Source organism: Dipodomys merriami, unplaced genomic scaffold (assembly GCF_024711535.1).
Source record: "Dipodomys merriami isolate MVZ:Mamm:240054 unplaced genomic scaffold, mDipMer1.0.p SCAF_297, whole genome shotgun sequence".
Taxonomy (NCBI): Eukaryota; Metazoa; Chordata; class Mammalia; order Rodentia; family Heteromyidae; genus Dipodomys; species Dipodomys merriami.
In genome coordinates this window covers 201,811-220,430 of record NW_027204459.1, presented here as the reverse complement: position 1 = coordinate 220,430, position 18,620 = coordinate 201,811, and the positions used below count along the sequence as shown (strand labels likewise).

Sequence of the window (18,620 nt, the reverse complement as noted above, 5' to 3'; positions counted from 1 at the left end):
CGCGGCCCGACGCCTCGGGCGGCCGGGGCCGCCCCGCCGGGTCCCCGCGCACCGCCCCCGCTCCCGCTCCCGGCCGCCGAGGCCCGGTAGTCAGCCACGGGCCAAACCAGCGCCGCCCGCGCAGCGGGACCTCGGGGCGCGCGCGCTGACGACATCCGCACGCGCCGACGCGCGCGTGCGCGCTGACGACCCCCGCGAGCGCAGGCGCCGTCGGGTGGAGTCCCGCAGCCGCACGGCGCCCGCGATTCCTCCAGAAGCGGCTCTTCACCGGTCCGCGGACGGCGCCACCGCCGCCGCCTCGCGCGCCTCGGGAGTCCCGGAGGCTCAGCGGAGCTGCTGCACCGCCGCAGGTGACGGACGGGCTGGGGCGGGCCTTCGGGAGGGCGGCGGCGGGGCCGCGAGCGCCGGGGTCGGGGCCGAGGCCGGGGCCTGCACCGCGACCCCGGGCCTGCACCCGACCCCCGGGCCTGCACCCCGACCCCGGGCCTGCACCCCGACCCCGGGCCTGCACCGCGACCCCGGGCCTGCACCCCGACCCCGGGCCTGCACCCCGACCCCCGGGCCTGCACCGCGACCCCGGGCCTGCACCCTGACCCCGGGCCTGCACCCTGACCCCGGGCCTGCACCCGACCCCCGGGCCTGCACCGCGACCCCCGGACCTGCACCCCGACCCCCCGGGCCTGCACCCCGACCCCCGGGCCTGCACCCGACCCCCGGGCCTGCACCCGACCCCCGGGCCTGCACCGCGACGCCGGGCCTACACCCGACCCCCGGGCCTGCACCGCGACCCCGGGCCTGCACCCCGGACCCCGGGCCTGCACCCTGACCCCGGGCCTGCACCCCGACCCCCGGGCCTGCACCCCGGACCCCGGGCCTGCACCCTGACCCCGGGCCTGCACCCCGACCCCGGGCCTGCACCCCGACCCCCGGGCCTGCACCCTGACCCCCTGGCCTGCACCCCGACCCCGGGCCTGCACCCCGACCCCGGGCCTGCACCCCGGACCCCGGGCCTGCACCCTGACCCCGGGCCTGCACCCTGACCCCGGGCCTGCACCCCGACCCCCAGGCCTGCACCCGACCCCCGGGCCTGCACCCTGACCCCGGGCCTGCACCCCGACCCCCGGGCCTGCACCCCGACCCCCGGGCCTGCACCCGACCCCGGGCCTGCACCCCGACCCCCGGGCCTGCACCCGACCCGACCCCCGGACCTGCACCCCGACCCCCGGACCTGCACCCGACCCCCGGGCTTGCACCCCGACCCCCGGACCTGCACCCCGACCCCCGGGCCTGCACCCGACCCCCGGGCCTGCACCCCGACCCCCGGGCCTGCACCCGACCCCCGGGCCTGCACCCGACCCCCGGGCCTGCACCCCGACCCCGGGCCTGCACCCGACCCCCGGGCTTGCACCCCGACCCCCGGACCTGCACCCCGACCCCCGGGCCTGCACCCGACCCCCGGGCCTGCACCCCGACCCCCGGGCCTGCACCCCGACCGCCGGGCCTGCACCCGACCCCCGGGCCTGCACCCGACCCCCCGGGCCTGCACCCCGACCCCCGGGCCTGCACCCCGACCCCGGGCCTGCACCCGACCCCCGGGCCTGCACCCCGACCCCAGACGGGGGCAGAGGCTCCGGCCCTGCATCCCAACCCCGGGCCTGCACCCCGACCCCCGGGCCTGCACCCGACCCCCGGGACCGGGGGCCGAGACCCGGTGCCTCCACCCCGAGCGAAGCTGGCCCACGGGGATCCCGGCCCGCCGCTCGCGGACCGCCCGTCTGTGTGTCCTGTTCTCAGACAGCTGTTAGCAGCTCGTTAGCACCTGTGTTCCTGTTCCAAGCTAAGACACAAGTCCAAAGTCCCCAATAGTCTATCTCAACTAGTTGTTTCGTTTTCTTTTTAAAACGTTGTTTCTAGTGAGCCGTTATATGGCCAGTCTGGCCTCCAGCTCTCTAACCCCCACTTTATTTTTGCTCCCCTTTGTGGCTTCTGTTTTCTTTCCTTCTTTCTTTTTAGATTCCTTATTTTTGTTGTATGAGATTCCATGGCCAAACTTTAGTCAGGCTCCTGAGTCTACTCCTAGGCCTTTCTGTACACTTCCCTATAAAACCTGGTTTGTAGTGAAAACGCTGCTAGAGCAGCTAGAATCATCCTGGATCCCTGAGCAGACTTCTCTTCCTCGAGGATCCTGCAGGATTGCTGGAGATGTTTGATCTCCCTGGCCCATTCTCATTAAACTCTCTTTCCCTGATGTGACCTCCTAGGCATTTTTCCATCAGTAGATCCCTTCCTTGCTCTTTAGCTGTAGATACCTACTTTGTCTTGCTGTGTAGGGAGTTGAACTCCCCCCCCACACACACACACCCCGTTGGGTTTGTTGTCACTTGCTGCCAGTTTCCTTCAGCTGTCCCTGGTGTCAGCAGTAACCTTGTCCCGGCCCCTTTAAATGTACTTGAATATCCTGAGCCATCATCCCATGGCAAGTGATAAGACTGTGTTAGGCAACTTGGGGAATGTGCTCTTGAAAGGCCTTTGCTGTCTATTCCAGGTAACATGAACTGGTCCTGAGACCAACAATGGCCGTGCCTTTTTCACTGGGGCCCATGAGTTTTAGTCAAAAACTTTCTTTCTGTCTTATAGCAACAAATGAGCCCCTTTCCATGGAACAGCCCTGTGATCCAGTTTGACTACAAGGTGGTTGCTCCTATACTTAATTGTGACACTTTTGCACTCTTGGGTATATGCAGGACCATGGGCAACAGTCTCCACTAGTAGCATGCACAGTGTCCCCAGCACGATGAATATACTAGCCACTAAGGAGGAAGCTTCCAGTTTAACCCCACCTGGATTACTTTGTATGCTGGAATGAAAGCCTGTGGTGTCTTCAGCAGTGGGAATTAATCATTCTGGCATGCAGCCATCTGCATCCACACGGGCTACAGCCTGTATGGTATAGCCTGAGCAGCCTCGTGGCCGACAGCTTACAGGACCGTGTCCCATGCCTGAAATGGGCTTCAGTTAACAACCTGATGGCTTTGAAAACATTTAAAGAAACAATGGAAGTCACTTTATTTAAAATCTTTAGCTGTTGCTTTAAGTAGCTTGCTACTTCTGTAGCTATTTTTATATTGGCTGTGATATTTTTATATCTCCTTAGTAGTTTGTATGTTTTTGGTATTAACCTCCCTGTGTGGGGTGAGCATTGTCACCCAGCCAGGTTTTACAGTCTTTACCTACCTTATCTCAGACAAAGGGTACACCCAATTAGGACATGCAGGTTGTACCCTAAGAGCATATCTACCCACAGCACACTTTCTTCCTGGGGAGAAATAGAAACAATGTACTCCCAGGTAAACCTGGGTTTTGTACATGTTTTGTTCTACTTTTGTATTTATCTGTAGCTGTTATCCTCTGTGTTTGGAATTGTTATGTTTGCCTTGGTGTCCACTAGTTCTATTGTGACCTGTTCATTAATAGGGGTCTAGTACATTTACAGTATAATGTGAGGTCTTCTATAAAAAATCATATTTTAATGTATCCTCATTGCTTTGCGGTCTGGTACAATGCCATAAAAAAGTGGATATAAGGGTTTTGTACAATTGTTCTTCTTGGGCTGGGAAGGTGGTTCAGTGGTAGAGCGCTTGCCTTGCATGCCTGAGGCCCTGGGTTCAATTCCTCAGCACCACATAAGCAAAAAGAAAAAAGCCAGAAGTGGCGCTGTGGCTCAAGTGGTAGAGTGCTAGCCTTGAGCTGAAGAGCTGAGGCACAGTGCCCAGGCCCAGAGTTCAGGCCCTACAACCGGACCCCCCCAAAAAAAATTGTTCTTCTTATAAAACAAGTCTAATTGGAGAATAATATTGAAGCCCAGGTTCCTGTTTATAGGCCAAAACTCCTCATAGGTGAATTTTATGAACCTATTAAAAAGAAACTTATTGAGGGGGTGGGCGGGGAGTGTAGTTGTGGAGGTGGGAGGGAAGGGATGGTAGGGGAAAAACAAAGGAAGAGGAAACAATGCTTGATAAGAAATTATCTTGCTCATGTAACTGTAACCCCTCTGTACAGTATTTTCACAATAAAAAACTTATTTAAAAAAAAAAAACAAAACCTTTTAAGTCCCTGTTCCTATCCCAAAGGTAACAAATTCTCTAAGAACAAAGACTGACTGAGCTAATGGTGAACCAGGACACACTTGTGACTTAAAACTTTTAACTATGCAGACCTTCCTCCCCCTCAGCAGCCAATGCTCCCTATTTAACCGGAAGCCAATTCTGTATCCCTGAAGGCAGTGGAAGAAGTACTTACTGAAGAGCTGTCTTCTCATAGCTGCTGTGGAATAAATCTTTCTCTGTCCTTCAGAAAAGAAAAGAAAAGAAACTTGAAGCCACCACTAATAAGTTGGTTACTAAACACACACACACACACACACACACACACACACACACACACACACACACACACACACACACACACACACACACACACACACACACAAAACCGGTTGGCAGCTATTTAAAATTTGTAACCCAGTAGTACATGCCTATCATCTTAGCTACTTGGAATGCTGAGATCTGAAGATTTTGGTTCAAAGCCAGCCCAGGCAGGAAAGTTCACAAGACTTTATCTCCAATTAGCTAGCAACAAATGCTGAACTGGAGGCATGGCTCAAGTTATAGAACGCCGGCCATGAATGAGAAGCCAGATGAGAATGGAGGGCCCCAGGACTGGTACAAAAAAAAAAAATCAATAAAAACATGAAGTCTGAAAATATGTATCAAACTGTTACCTGAGTATAAATGACAATAAATAGTCTACCATTGCTGGGTTCCAGTGGCTCACTATAATCCTAGCTACTCAGGAGGCTGAGATCTAAGGATCATGGTTCAAATCCAGCCCAGGCAGAAAAGTCCCCTTGAGACTTATCTCCAGTGAACCACTCAAAAACCAGAAGTGCTGTGGGTCAAATGGTAGAGCAATAGCCTTAAGAGGCACAGGAACAGCATCCAGGTCCTGTGCTCAAACCCCACAACCAACTAAATAAAATTCTACCACTTACTGTAATACTAGGGTTTGAACTCAGGACCTTCCACCTACTAGGCAAATGCTCTATCACAGTCCTAATTCTATCTCTTTAAAAAATAAGGGGCTGGGACGGTGGCTCAGTGGTAGAGTGCTTGCCAAGTATCATGAAGCCCTGAATTTGATTCCTCAGTACCACATACACAGAAAAAGTAGGGAGTGGTGCTGTGCTGTGGCTCAAGTGGTACAGTACTAGTCTTGAACCAAAAAAAGCTCAGGGACAGTGTCCAGGCCCTGAGTTCAAGCCCCAGGGCTGGCAAAAAAAAAAAAAAAAATGAAAGATTTCATCTTTAGATTATTTATAACTAATATGTAAATATACAATTAAGAGTGGAGATGTAGCACAGTGGTAGAGTGCTTGCTTGCCTAATGTACACAAGACCCTGTACTACAAAAGAAAAATATATAAATTTTGTACACTGTTCTTTCACTCTGCAACCCTGATGAGTCACTTATTACTGTGAGTGGTTTTGTAGCTGATTCCTTATGATCTTTTCTACACATATGATCATGCCATCTCAAATAGAGAGAGTATTACTTCTTCCTTTCCATTCTAGATGGCTTTTGCTTTTGCTTTATTAATTTTGCCTAAGTGCCTTGGCTAAAGTATCCTATACAATTGTGAACAGAAGTAGCTAGACTTGTTTCTGATCTTAGTGGCCGACCTTGAACTCCCAATCCAATCCTCCTGTCTCAACCTTCTGGATTATGGGCTTAAAAATAGTCTTTACAGGGGCTGGGAAGGTGGCTCAGTGGTAGAGCGCTTGCCTTGCATGCATGAGGCCCTGAGTTCGATTCCTCAGCACCCCATAAGCAGGAATCGAAGAGCCGTAAGTGGTGCTGTGGCTCAAGTGGTAGAGTGCTAGCCTTGAGCTGAAGAGCTGAGGGACAGCGCCCAGGCTGAGAGTTCAGGCCCCATGACTAGACCCCCCACTCCCCCAAAAAAATAGTCTTTACAGGGGCTGGGAAGGTGGCTCAGTGATAGAGTGCTTCCTTGCATGCAAGAGGCCCTGGGTTCGATTCCTCACCACCACAAAAGCAGAAAAAGTGAGAATGGTGCTGTGGCTCAAGTGGTACAGCACTAGCCTTGAGCTGAAGAGCTGAGGGACAGCACCCAGGCCCTGAGTTCAGGTCCCATGACTGACAAAAAAAACCAAAAAGTCTTTCTGCTCCTGTGTTGGAGTTTAGTCAGTTCTTTGTACTTGATGCTAGTGCTTCTGGCCCTAAATACGAGGACACTGCCGTGCCCTGGGCTGAAAGGTCTATAGAGCCACACCTCTCCCTGGCCAGCAGTCAACTGCCAGAACACTCACTTGACTTTCCTTTGAAAGAAACTGTTGGAATTCACTTTGTTTTTCTTTCTGTATTCAATTTTCAAGGTGCTTTAAACGAAGAAAATCCTGAATTTAGAGTCTTGAGTCCATTTAATGCAATGTCAGAAAAGGTAAGTGTGTTTTAAAAATAAATGAAATAAGTAATACAAGGGAAAAAACCTTCATTTTTAACTATTTCAACAATCAAGTTAAATAGCATGAGGATAGTGCATATAGCAGTCAAAAAATGTTAAGCCTGAACTATTTATGCGAGGCAAAGCCAAAGGTGTAGAAATTCTAATTTTTTCAAAATTTTTATTGTTTCAAATGGGTGCTTTATCATTTTGTATCTTACAAAATGCAAGAGGTCAATTGAGTTTCCTTTCCTTTCAGTAGTGTTCACACAGCCCAGAGCAGGATACTTGTCCTCTTGGTCTCATTATGCAAAGATTAGGGAAGAGAAGGAAATGAGATACTAGGAGGTGTCAGGTGTTGTGAAGGAAGGGGACTCAAGGCTGAGTCCAGGGGACAGTGGTAGCAGCCCCCAGGTCAGAGCTGGCCCTCCATGGATGGTGCTTTGGGGGCATTTTTCACAGGCATTGTTGGCCTGCTCTCAGCTCCTTTTCTAGTCTGTGGTTGCAATAGGTCAAAGTCTGTTGCCTGTGGAGGAATAAGCAAGAGGTGGGGTGGTTTGGGCCCAGGGGCAGTGTTCACATAGTATTATTTCTCCCCTCTGGGCCTGACACTCTCTCTCTCTCTCTCTCTCTCTCTCTCTCTCTCTCTCTCTCTCTCTCTCTCTCTCTCTCTCTCCTTCTCTCTCGCTTTGAACTGTATGAGACACCAAAACATGGTTGACTCTCTTACCTTTGGACAATCTGTAGATATTGACATGTGACCATGCTGCAGGTATGCAAGGAAACAGATACTGGCATTCACAGTGTGATGGGAGTGGTGTCCCTGGCCTGGCAGTGGCCGTGGTGTGCACATGTCACCCACCCTTCAATCAGTGCTGGGGGTAATCAGAAACACAGAAGCAAGCCGGCACTGGTGGCTACTCAGGAGGATGAGATTTGACAGTGAGGTTGAAATGCAGCCTGGGCAGGAATGTCCGTGAGACTTTTATCTCCAGTTAACCACTGAAAAGCCAGACGTGGAGCTGTGGCTTGACTGGTAAAGAGTTAGCCTTGGGGTTGGGAAGGTGGCTCAGTGGTACAGTGCTTGTCTTGAATGCATGAGGCCCTGGGTTCGATTCCTCAGCACCACATAAGCAAAAAGAAAAAAGCCGGAAGTGGCGCTGTGGCTCAAGTGGTAGAGCGCTAGCATTGAGCTGAAGAGCTGAGGGACAGCGCCCAGGCCCAGAGTTCAGGCCCCACGACCGGATCCCTCCCCCCCCCCAAAAAAAAAGGAGTGGAGAGAGTAGACATCTTGTACCTTATTTTAGAGGAAATGGCTTTAATTTTTCATTTATATGATATTGACTGTAGGTTTGCCATACATAGCATTTATTATGTTGAAGTATGTTCCTTCTATTCCTAGCTTTTTCAGATTTTTTATCATAAAAGGATATTGGATTTTGTAAAAAGCTTTTTCTGCATCTATTGAGATGATCATATGATTGGCCCTGTCAATGTGCTATATTAGGTTTATTGATTTAAGGGTTTTTTTGTTAAGTATTGTTACATTGTTGTCTTTGGTAAGTCTTGTTAAAGCTTTGAAAAGGTTAAGAAGGCTTTGAAATCTGCATTGGCCCAACAGAAGACCAATTTCCATAACTTCCACTTTCACCTAGGTAAAAGGAAAGAGCCTAAGGGGAGACAGGATATCTTTGATCAGTTCAAACACAATCTTTCATTTGCGTAATGATGATTAGTGATTGAGAGGATTGTTGAGATAGAAACATGTATACTTGTTCCTTCTTTTCTGTCTTTACAAGTAAGCTATTCAACATTATGAGCTATTGAGAATTACACTCTTTGCTGTCAGACACTATGAACTGACTGCCCTGGCCCAACTCTGGTCTTACCGCAACTCATGAACTACTGTTCACCTTTGTAGGTTTGTGACGGATTCTCTATGTGGGGGGTCCTACTTTAGGGAATGTTTCATGCTGGGGAAAAACTTGGACTTAATTTCTAGCTGGGCTCAGTGGCTCACTCCTGTAATTCTAGCTCCTCAGGAGGTGAGATCTGAAGATCATAGTTCAAAGCCAGCCTGGGCAGGAAAGTCTGAGAAACTCGTATCTCCAATTAACCACCAGAAAACTGGAAGTGGTGCTGTGGCTCAAGTGGTAGAGTTCTCACCTTGAGCTGAAAAGCTGAGGGACAGTGCCCAGGTCCAGAGTTCAAGCCCCTTGACTGACAACAACAACAATAAAAAGTTAATTTCTGGCTCAGATGGGAGATGGAGGTGAAGTTTTGTCTCCTCTACAGTTGCATACTAAATTATCTCAAAACTTAATGGTTTGGGTAATAATAAATATTTGTCACTACACAGTTTGTGTTTTTTTTTTTTTTTTGTGGATTGTGGGGCTTGAACTCTGGGCCTGGGTGTAGACCCTGCGCTATTCAGCTCAAGGTGAGCGCTGTACCATGTGAGCCACAGTGCTACTTCCAGTTTTCTAGTGGTTTATTGAAGATAAGATTCTTACAGCCCTTCCTGTCTGGACTGGCTTTGAACCATGATCCTCGGATCTCAGCCTCCTGAGTAGCTAGGATTACAGGTGTGAGCCACCAACACTCAGCTCATTACAGTTCTTGAGATCTGGAACTCAGGAGAGGCTCACCAGGTGGTTATGACTCAGGGTCTTGAGACTGCAATTCACATAGATGTTGGCTAGAGTTGCTCCCATCTCCAGGCCCACACAGCTATTGGCTGGCCTCAGAATGGCTTCCATTTCACCATATGGACCTCTGCATAGGCCTTGCATAGGGTAGCCTCTGCACACTTCAAAGTCTTGCTCCATAGAGATGGACAGAGAAGAGAAAGACAGGGAAAGCAAACAAGGGAACGAAAAAAACCCAAGATGATGCTGAGGGGTAAGAAGCAGTCCCTCCCTTTGAGTCAGTAGTTCAGCCACTCTTTCTTGGTGGTGTAACCAGGTGTGATTCCCAGGAGGGGCCTTGGAGCTCATCTCCAAGGTCAGATCAAGGGCAGAAGTAAAGACCTGGGTAAAGTGTCAGGAGGGGAAGATGGTGAGACCTCCGTGTTGGGGTCTGGCTGCCTGTGCCTCTCAGGTTTCTTAGGAGCTTATCTAGGAAATGGATAAGTTCTAGTCTAGATCTAGGGACTCTGAGAGTAAGCATGCATGTGGAATTCCCACTGATTGTTGTTTGACTGTGGATGTTGTATCCTGTGCTCCGCAGGCTGCAGGAGACCCGGCATTGCCTGGAGTGTTGGTGTCAGGGCTTGCGGGGCCACGTGGCATATGTGAGGATCATCTTGGAGATCTGCAGAAGCACTTCACCCTCATTACCATGAAAGAGTTTTTGAAAAACAAAAACAAATTCAGGGAAAAGATCCAAGCTATATATGTATGGGGTGGAAGTCCAGTGATCAGCCGGGAGCTCCTCCTGAGCCTGCCTTCCCTGAAGCTTATTGCCAGTGCTGGCGTAGGTTTGGATCACCTGGACCTGCCGCTCATCACTGGCTGTGGTGTGAAGGTGGCCAACACCCCAAGGGCAGTATCCAGCCCCACAGCAGACCTGGGGATGGCCCTGTTGCTGGCCTCAGCTCGCAGGGTAGTAGAAGGTAAAAAGCCTTGTTGTGGGTTTTTCCACTATTCAGACGGCAAGTATTTAATAATACACATGTTAAGGTAATTTTAAAGTACACAAACATCTCATGAAATAGCATGTCTTTTTCTGGTCCTGACTTCTTTATATGGGCATGCAGATCTTTGTCTTAACAGGAGTTGGAGTCATTCCCATTTGTGTGCAGCTTCTGTCACTGCTCAAGTCCAGGATGCGGGGGAAATTCTATACAAAGTAGTCTCTGATAGCAGTAGGTTTTGCCACTAAATGTCACTCACAAATATGAGGGGAGGTCACTGTCAACACAGTGGAGAGCCGGGCGCCGGTGGTTCATGCCTGTCATCCTAGCTACTCAGGAGCTGAGATCTGAGGATCATGGTTCAGAGCCAGCCCAGACAGGAAAGTCCATGAGACTCGTATTTCCAAATAACCACCAGAAAACCGGAAATGGTGCTGTGGCTCAAGTGGTAGAGTGCTCACCTTGAGCTAAAGAGCTCAGGGACAGTGCCCAGGCCCAGAATTCAAGCTCCACAACCAACAAAAAAATAACTGAATAAATAAACACAGAGGAGGATTCCCCACTAGACCTCTGGGAGCCACTGTTCTGAAAGGTGTTTCCAAAGGTATCTCTGGTATGGAGTCTGAGAAAAGGCGCTAGAACCAGACTATTCTTACTTCTGGCTGGTCAGCAGATATACCCCAAACACCAGACCAGAAATCCTTCTGTTTTAAAGCATCCTCTGAGAAGGGTATGGTTTTGTTTTTAGGAAGCACCTGTTTATTCCTCTCAGCCAAAGCCGAGAAAAGCAAGAATGCACATGACTCTGCAGGACTCTAGCCTGGCTCTCTGTCCAAAGTCCTCTTGCTTTGGTGCTATTTCCCCAATTCATTCTGTTGCATATTTCAGGGCACCAGCTGGCTGTTTCACCATGCACAGAAGAATTCTATGTAAACTGGATGGGGCAAGAAGTGTCTGGTGCCACTCTGGGGATAGTTGGCATGGGCACCATTGGCTATAAGATTGCTCAAAGGGCCAGAGCATTTGAAATGAAGATTCTGTATCACAACAGGAACCGCAGGTAAGACTCAGAAAGAATCTGGATTGATTTAGCAAGGGCTTTGGTCACTGTTTCTTCCACATGGCCAGTGTTTGTCCTCAGCTTCTATGAAACTGTATTCTTTTCTAAGAACTTGTAGTGTGTGCCGGTGGCCCACGCATGTAATTCTAGCTACTTACGAGTCTGATCTGAGGATCAGGGTTCAAAGCCAGCCCAGGCAGGAAGGTCTGTTAGACTCTTATCTCCAGTAAACGACCAGGAAACCGGAAGTGGCGCTGTGGCTCAAGTGGTAGAGCGCTAGCCGTGGGCTGAAGAGCTGAGGGACAGCGCCCAGGCCCAGAGTTCAGGCCCCACAACCGACAGGAAAAAAAAGAAGAACTTGTAGAGAATTAGTCTAGGCATTCTGACAATTTCCCAGAAATGTGGTCTGACTTGTTTTTCCCTCCCATCCCCACCCACCAATTGTATGGTTCATTTTCAACATAGTTTTTAGTGATTACCACTGCTGCATTTGTTCACCATTTCTGTGCCCTCCCCTTGCCCCCTCAAAGACAGATAAGTGAACAAACAAGTTAAAACAACAGCAACAACAAAGAAAAACCTTCATTTCCATTTCCTGGAGTTTATCTCAGTAATTATTATGTTATGTAATCAGAGGCACAAGGGCTTGCACCTTTGTGTTCCTCCTCTAAGAACATCCTCCTTTGGTCTCACTGTGTGTGAATGCCTAGAGCCATGTATAATTTATCATGTCCTGGCATATTTTAGATATTGTTTCCATACATGAGAGAAAACGTGAGCTGTTGGTCTGCCTGCACTTGGCTTACCTCACTTAACACGGTCTGATTTCTTTTTTTTTCTAATTGTGAAAATACTGTATGGAGGGGTTACAATTACATGGGCAAGATCATGGTCTGATTTCTTGTGTAGTAAATTCCAACAGAAATAAAAAGGGGCTTTAACTCACCTACACAGTGAGTTATTCATGTTTTCATAGTGACTTTCTTTTTTTTTTTTTTTTTTTTAATTTTTTTGGGGTCCAGTCCTGGGGCCTGAACTCTGGGCCTGGGCGCTGTCCCTCAGCTCTTCAGCTCAAGGCTAGCGCTCTACCACTTGAGCCACAATGCCACTTCCGTCAAGACAATTTTTTTTCTCTTTTTGTTGTTCGTAGGTTTTGAACTCAGGGCCTGGGTGCTATCCTTGAGCGTTTTTGCTCCTTGCTAGTACTCTACCACTTTGAGCCACAGTGCCAATTCCAGTTTTCTGGTGGCTAATTGGAGATAAGAATTTCATGGATTTTCCTGCCCAGGCTGGCTTTGAACTATGATCCTCAGATCTCAACCTTCTTAGTAGCTAGGATCATAGGCATGAACCACCAGCACCCGGCCTAATATTTTTAAGATGAAATATGTCTTATGTTTATTTTCTATGCAGTAAATACTTTAAAAATACAGTTTAAAAAATTCCAGCCAGCCACAGGTGGCCCACACCTGTAATCCTAGCTACTTAGGAGGCTGAGATAAGAGGATCATAGTTCAAAGCCAGTCTGGGCAGGAAAGTCTCTGAGACTCTTACCTCTAACAAACCACCAGAAAACCAGAAGTGGTGTGTGGCTCAAGTGGTAGAACGCTAGCCTTGAGCTGAAGAGCTGAGGGACAGCACCCAGGCCCAGAGTTCAAGCCCCACGACAAAAAAAAATTCATATAATTTTGTGTTTCATACTTATAAGAGAAATGGCTTACCCACGCATGCTGTGAACCCCTGGGCCTTAGGATTTCTGTTATCAACTTGTCTTGGGGGTGACTAGAGCATGAGTTAGGATTTGACCAAAACCAAAAACCACAATCCTGCCTTCATCAACTCTGATTCTGCTTTCTGTCCAACTCTAAGGACTTTCCTGTTTATTTGCTGTTATTGCTTAGACTCTGATATTGCTTAGCCCCTTATCTGCTTGAAGCAGATCTTGCTATACTACACACTAGGGTACCATCCAGGCACAGGACTCAAAGGCCAGAGGTAGAAGTTCCTGTGTTCAAGGGGCTGCAGTCTGGAGATGCTACGGATGCTGGGAAAACAGGAGTTGAGCTATGGTTTTGAGAATTCCCAATGCTGATCCAGGCCTTCTGTCCCAGCTAGGGAGCCACACAGTGTGATGACGCTGGCCCCAGCAGACTCCTTCTGTGAGGGCTAGATTAATCTATGATGAAGATGTGGTTTTCTTTTTCTTTCTTTCTTTTTTTACTATCTTTATTAGCATGAATAAATTTGTTTATGTGCTGGTCCTATGGCTTAAACTCAGGGCTGTCCCTAAGCTGTTTTGTGTTCAAGGCTAGTGCTCTTGAGTGTCAGCTCCACTTCTGGCTTTGTGCAGGGTACTTAATTGAAGATTAGAGTCTCACAGGCTTTCCTGCCTGGGCTGACTTCAAACTATGATCCTCAGATCTCAGCCTCCTGAGTAGCTAGGATTACAGGGGTGAGCCTCCAGTGTTAGGCTTTTAGAGTAAATTTATTATACAAAGAATTTTCATTGTTATATTTTCAAACATGCATATAATGTACTTTGATCTTTGATCCTGAAGAACATGATTTTCCTCATAGGAAGATGGAGGAAGAAGAAGCAGTTGGGGCTACTTACTGTGAGAGGCTGGATGACCTGTTGCGGCAATCTGACTTTGTGATGTTAGTCTTGAGCCTGACGCCCCAGACCCAGGGACTGATTGGGAGACGGGAGCTGCTGCTGATGAAGCCAAGAGCCGTGCTCATCAACATTGGCAGAGGTATGCTGAGCACCAGTATGCCTGTGATCCTAGCTACTCAGGAGGCTGAGATCTGAGGATTGCAGTTCAAAGCCAGCCCAGGCAGAAAAGTCCCCATGAGACTCATCTCCAGTTAACCACTCAAAAATTGGAAGTGGCGCTCTGGCTCAAGTGGTAGAGCACTAACCTAACCAAAAGAGGTTCAGGGACAGTGCCCAGGTCCTGTGTTCAAGCCCCACAACCACCACCACCACCAACAACAACAAAAAAACTGGCAGAGGTACAGCACCATTCTGTCTGAAGACAGCATGGCAGGAAACAAGGCCAGAGGAGTATACAGCTCTGCCTTTGGCATTTCTTCTTCTTTTTCTGTTTTCTTTTTCTTTGTCAGTCCTGGGGCCTGAACTCTGGGCCTGGGCGCTGTCCCTCAGCTCTTCAGCTCAAGGCTAGTGCTCTACCACTTGAGCCACAGCACCACTTCCAGGTTTTTATGCTTATGTGTGCTGAGGAATCGAACCCAGGGCCTCCTGCATGCAAGGCAAGCGCTCTACCACTTAGCCACCTTCCCAGCCCTTTGGCATTTCTTGACCTTTTTTTTAACCTACATGGCTGCCACAACTTTTTTTTTTTTTAATCTACTTAAATTGGTAACAGTGAAGGAAGGAAATTTTACATTCTATTTAGAAATAGCTCTGATTTTAGTCTTTATATTACCTTGAGCCCCAAGTTACTTATGGGCAGTTTTATCTGTTCAGGTAAGATGTGTCAGTTTGATCTTTGGGGTAATTAATTTTATGGGAATGAATTTTCTGAGTGGTCACTTTCAAAGAAAATTCAGTGTTTACTTTGGTTATGTGTAAGTAGGAGACCCTGTACTGTAAACAGGTATTACGGTGGGGAGGCTGTGGCATTTATAAAGGGAGATAAATGCCTCTTGAGCCAGTGTGGTAGTGCACGAGAAGACAGAAGGCAAAGACAGATACCCAGTAGCCAGAGGACCTGGTGTGAGCTCTGTCGCTGCTGTCAACCTGTGTGCTTCTCAGCTGAGTTCTCCCATTTGTGTAAAATAACCCCTCCTGGGCCAGGCTAATCTTTTGAGAGTTGTATAAAAATCTGTACCTCAGTGTAATAGCACACATTATTTGCTTTCTGAGCAAGCTTGGTACTAAGAAAACAAACACAATAAAAGATTGGCATCTGGCCACCGCTTTCTAACTGCCCTGTTGGGCAGGCGAAGGGACACTGGTCCTCACCTGGGAGCAGGCCCGGGCAGCTTGCAGGCAGGCCTGTGGGCTCCCTGCTAAATCCCAGCCTCTGCTGCTCCTCCATCATGCTGGGTTTTGTTTGTTTGTTTGTTTTGTTTTCGTTACCCGACAACTTCAACATTACGTTTACTATTTCTTACAAAGAGCAGGTTTTATTCTTCTTTTTTTCAGTAAAGACAAATTTTCACAGATATTAGCAGCAATTAGGAAAATATTACTTACTTAAGTTTCCCCAGGAAGAGGTCTGTGACCACGGTGATGGGAGCTGATTTTCTAGGGCCTACTGCATAATGTACCATGCCAAGCACTGTACCTGTGTTAGGATAATTTTAATCCTCAGGACAGTTCTGAAAGTTGGGTAATGTAGTTAATACTTTATTTTTAATACTTTTTTTTTTTTTTTTTTTTTTTTTTTTTTTTTTTTGTCGGTCGTGGGGCTTGAACTCTGGGCCTGGGCGCTGTCCCTCAGCTCTTCAGCTCAAGGCGAGCACTCTACCACTTGATCTACAGTGCCACTTCTGGTTTTCTGGTGGTTTATTGGAGATAGGAGTCTCACGGTCTCTCCTGCCCAGGCTGGCTTTGAACCGCGATCCTCAGATCTCAGCCTCCTGAGTAGCTAGGATTACAGGCGTGAGCCACCAGCGCCCGGCTTTTTAATACATTTTTTATATTTTGATCATGCTATTTTATTAGAAGTCATGCATGCATTGTTTAGAGTTGTTTGTTTAAGCAAGAAATCTGAATTGAGGGCTTCCTATATGCAATCCACATACTGTACCACTAAGACATATCTCCAGCTCTTATTTAGTTTTTGTTTGTTCTTGTTTTGTGCCAGTCCTGGAGCGTCAACTCAGAATCTGGCCACTGTCCCTGAGCTTTTGTGCTAAAGGCTAGTGCTCTAATCACTTGAGCCACAGTTCTATTTCTGGCTTTTTGGTGGCTAACTGGAGATAAGGTCTTATGGACTGTCCTGCTGAGCTGACTTCAAACTGCAATCCTCAGATATCAACCTCCTGAGTAACTAGTAGGATTATAGGTCTGAGCTACCAGCTCTTGTTGGGTTTATGAGTGCAAGTGTGAAATTACTGGGAACCTCGGTCTCCTCACTCAAACCACGGGGTGGGGTTTGAGAGTGCGTGGAGGCAGGGCGACGTCGGGCAAGAGCTCTGACCTGCAAGGTTTGGCAGAAGAGTTTATTAGGGAGAGAGCAAGCTGCTGGCCTGCCCCGTAGTGGAAGGTATGCAGGAAAAGGGTGGACACTTGACGGGAGGGACGAGGCCTGCCTGAGTGGGGGCGGAGGTGACCTCAGCCTGCGGAACCTCCTTGGAGGCATGACCCGGTGGTCCAGGGAAAGGGGAGGTAACTGCCCCCAGGGGTGCCAGTCACCTAGGTAACACAGGTGCTGGGCGGAGACTTCCTGCATGGAAAACAAAGGAGAGAAGTGGTTTTTCCCTGGGCAGAGCCAGGAAAATGATGGGGCGCCTTGTAACTTGTGAGCTTTAGTTTCCTCACCTGCATTATGAGTCAACCTTGGGGGTTACTTGAGAGTTCATAGAGAAGGCTCATGGAGGGCTCAGTTTTCTTACTAGCTTAGCTTGGGCCTAGTTTTGTTAGGTCTATACATCGGGCCTTGTAAAGGCCATACATTCAGACCTTGGATATCTTTTTTTTTTTTTTTTCTGGGTCCGGTAGTGGGGCCTGAACTCTGGGCCTGAGCGCTGTTCCTCAGCTCTTCAGCTCAAGGCTAGTGCTCTACCACTTGAGCCACAGCGCCACTTCCGGCTTTTTTCTTTTTGCTTACGTGGTGCTGAGGAATTGAACCCAGGGCCTCAGGCATGCAAGGCAAGCGCTCTACCACTGAGCCACCTTCCCAGCCCTTTTTTTTTTTTTTTTTTTTGTCAGTCGTGGGCCTGAACTCTGGACCTGGGCGCTGTCCCTCAGCTCTTCAGCTCAAGGCAAGCACTTTACCACTTGAGCCACAGCACCACTTATGGCTTTTTCTGCTTATGTGGTGATGAGGAATCGAACCCAGGGCCTCATGCATGCAAGGCAAGCGCTCTAGCACTGAGCCACCTTCCCAGGCCCAAAGACCTTGGGTATCTTGAGACATGTTGCTGGAAGAAAATGAAGATGTGTTTGAAACTACAGCTACTGTGACCAGAAGTTCTTTCATTTGTTTTGATAACAGGGTTGTGTTTCAATTCAGGTCTGGTAGTTGACCATGATGCCCTGGCAGAAGCTCTGAAGAATGAGGTCATTAAATCTGCAGCATTAGACGTGACATACCCAGAACCCCTGCCAAGGTAACAGGGTCAGATGAAGCCCAAGTCTCCTGTGCCGAAAGGGTGTCGGACAGCTGCTTCTGCTGGCATAGGAGCCACATCCCCGCAGCCTAGAGCTGAGGAACAGTGGCTCTGCCGTCCCACCTGTCTGGTGCAGCAGACTTTCCTGCTGCTAGTTAGCATCTCTGAGCCCCAGACAGCACACCCACAGGTTCTCATTCATGGGTCAGAGCACCCTCACACGCACTGTTCTGGCACCTAAGGGTGTAGTTAGCAGTTCTCTGTCACAAGCCTTCGTGTCTTTACTGTGTTTCTTCTTCATCTTACGTTTGATGTTAAATATTCCTAAACTCGGTGACTACAGCTATGCAAATACATAGCTTTAGATATTAAGATCCTGTGGAAATATAGTCTTTCTGTGGTTTGTTTGTTTAGCGTTCCTAGGGTTTGCACTTGTTATGTAAACACTGTACCACTTAAATTAGCCCCAGCCAATTTTTTGTTTGTTTGTTTTTTTGTCAGTCGTGGGGCCTGAACTCTTGGCCTGGGCGCTGTCCCTCAGCTCTTCAGCTCAAGGCTAGTGCTCTTTCACTTGAACCACAGCACCAATTCTGGCTTTTTCTGCTTATGTGGTGCTGAGGAATCGAACCCAGGGCCTCATGCATGTGAGGTAAGCACTCTACCACTGAGCCACCTTCCCAGCTCAGCCTCAGCCGTTTTTGCTGTTATTTTTTAGATAGAAACTCTTTTACCTGGAGCTGGCCTTGCACCCAGCTCCTCCTATCTGGGATTATAGGCATATTATGCCCCCCACCCCCACACACACACTTTGATCCAGGAAGACTTAAGATGTATGTGGGGGGGGGGCGGGGTAATGGAGTTTGAGCTCAGGACCTGGTATTACAGGCATATCCTAACACACACATACACACACATACACAATTTGATCCAAGTAGGCTTTTTATGGTAATGTTTGAACTCAGGGTCTGTACTTGTAAGGCAAGAACTCTACTACTTAAATCATACACCAGCCTTTCTTCTTTTGGTGTGGGGGATGGATCCCAGGGCACTGTATATAGCAAATGCTACATACTTAGCTACACCCCCCAGTTTGCTGTGTATTG

The 18,620-nt window shown here is 48.9% G+C and overlaps 1 protein-coding gene across 3 annotated transcripts in view; it reads left to right on the top strand.

Moving 5' to 3' along the window:
- Positions 1 to 18,620, top strand: part of LOC138839183 (glyoxylate/hydroxypyruvate reductase B-like) — a 43,090-nt gene that overhangs the window by 22,737 nt on the left and 1,733 nt on the right. Inside the window, exons 2-7 of one of the 3 annotated variants that reach the window (XM_070038794.1) lie at positions 297 to 350; positions 6,453 to 6,517; positions 9,749 to 10,133; positions 11,043 to 11,214; positions 13,792 to 13,970; positions 17,421 to 17,517. In XM_070038794.1, coding sequence (XP_069894895.1) covers positions 6,506 to 6,517; positions 9,749 to 10,133; positions 11,043 to 11,214; positions 13,792 to 13,970; positions 17,421 to 17,517 — 845 coding nt within the window. In that variant the 5' untranslated portion in view covers positions 297 to 350; positions 6,453 to 6,505. Of the gene's footprint in view, positions 1 to 129; positions 351 to 6,452; positions 6,518 to 9,748; positions 10,134 to 11,042; positions 11,215 to 13,791; positions 13,971 to 17,420; positions 17,518 to 18,620 lie in introns of those variants that run through there. The other 2 variants (XM_070038792.1, XM_070038793.1) reach the window with 2 other exon arrangements.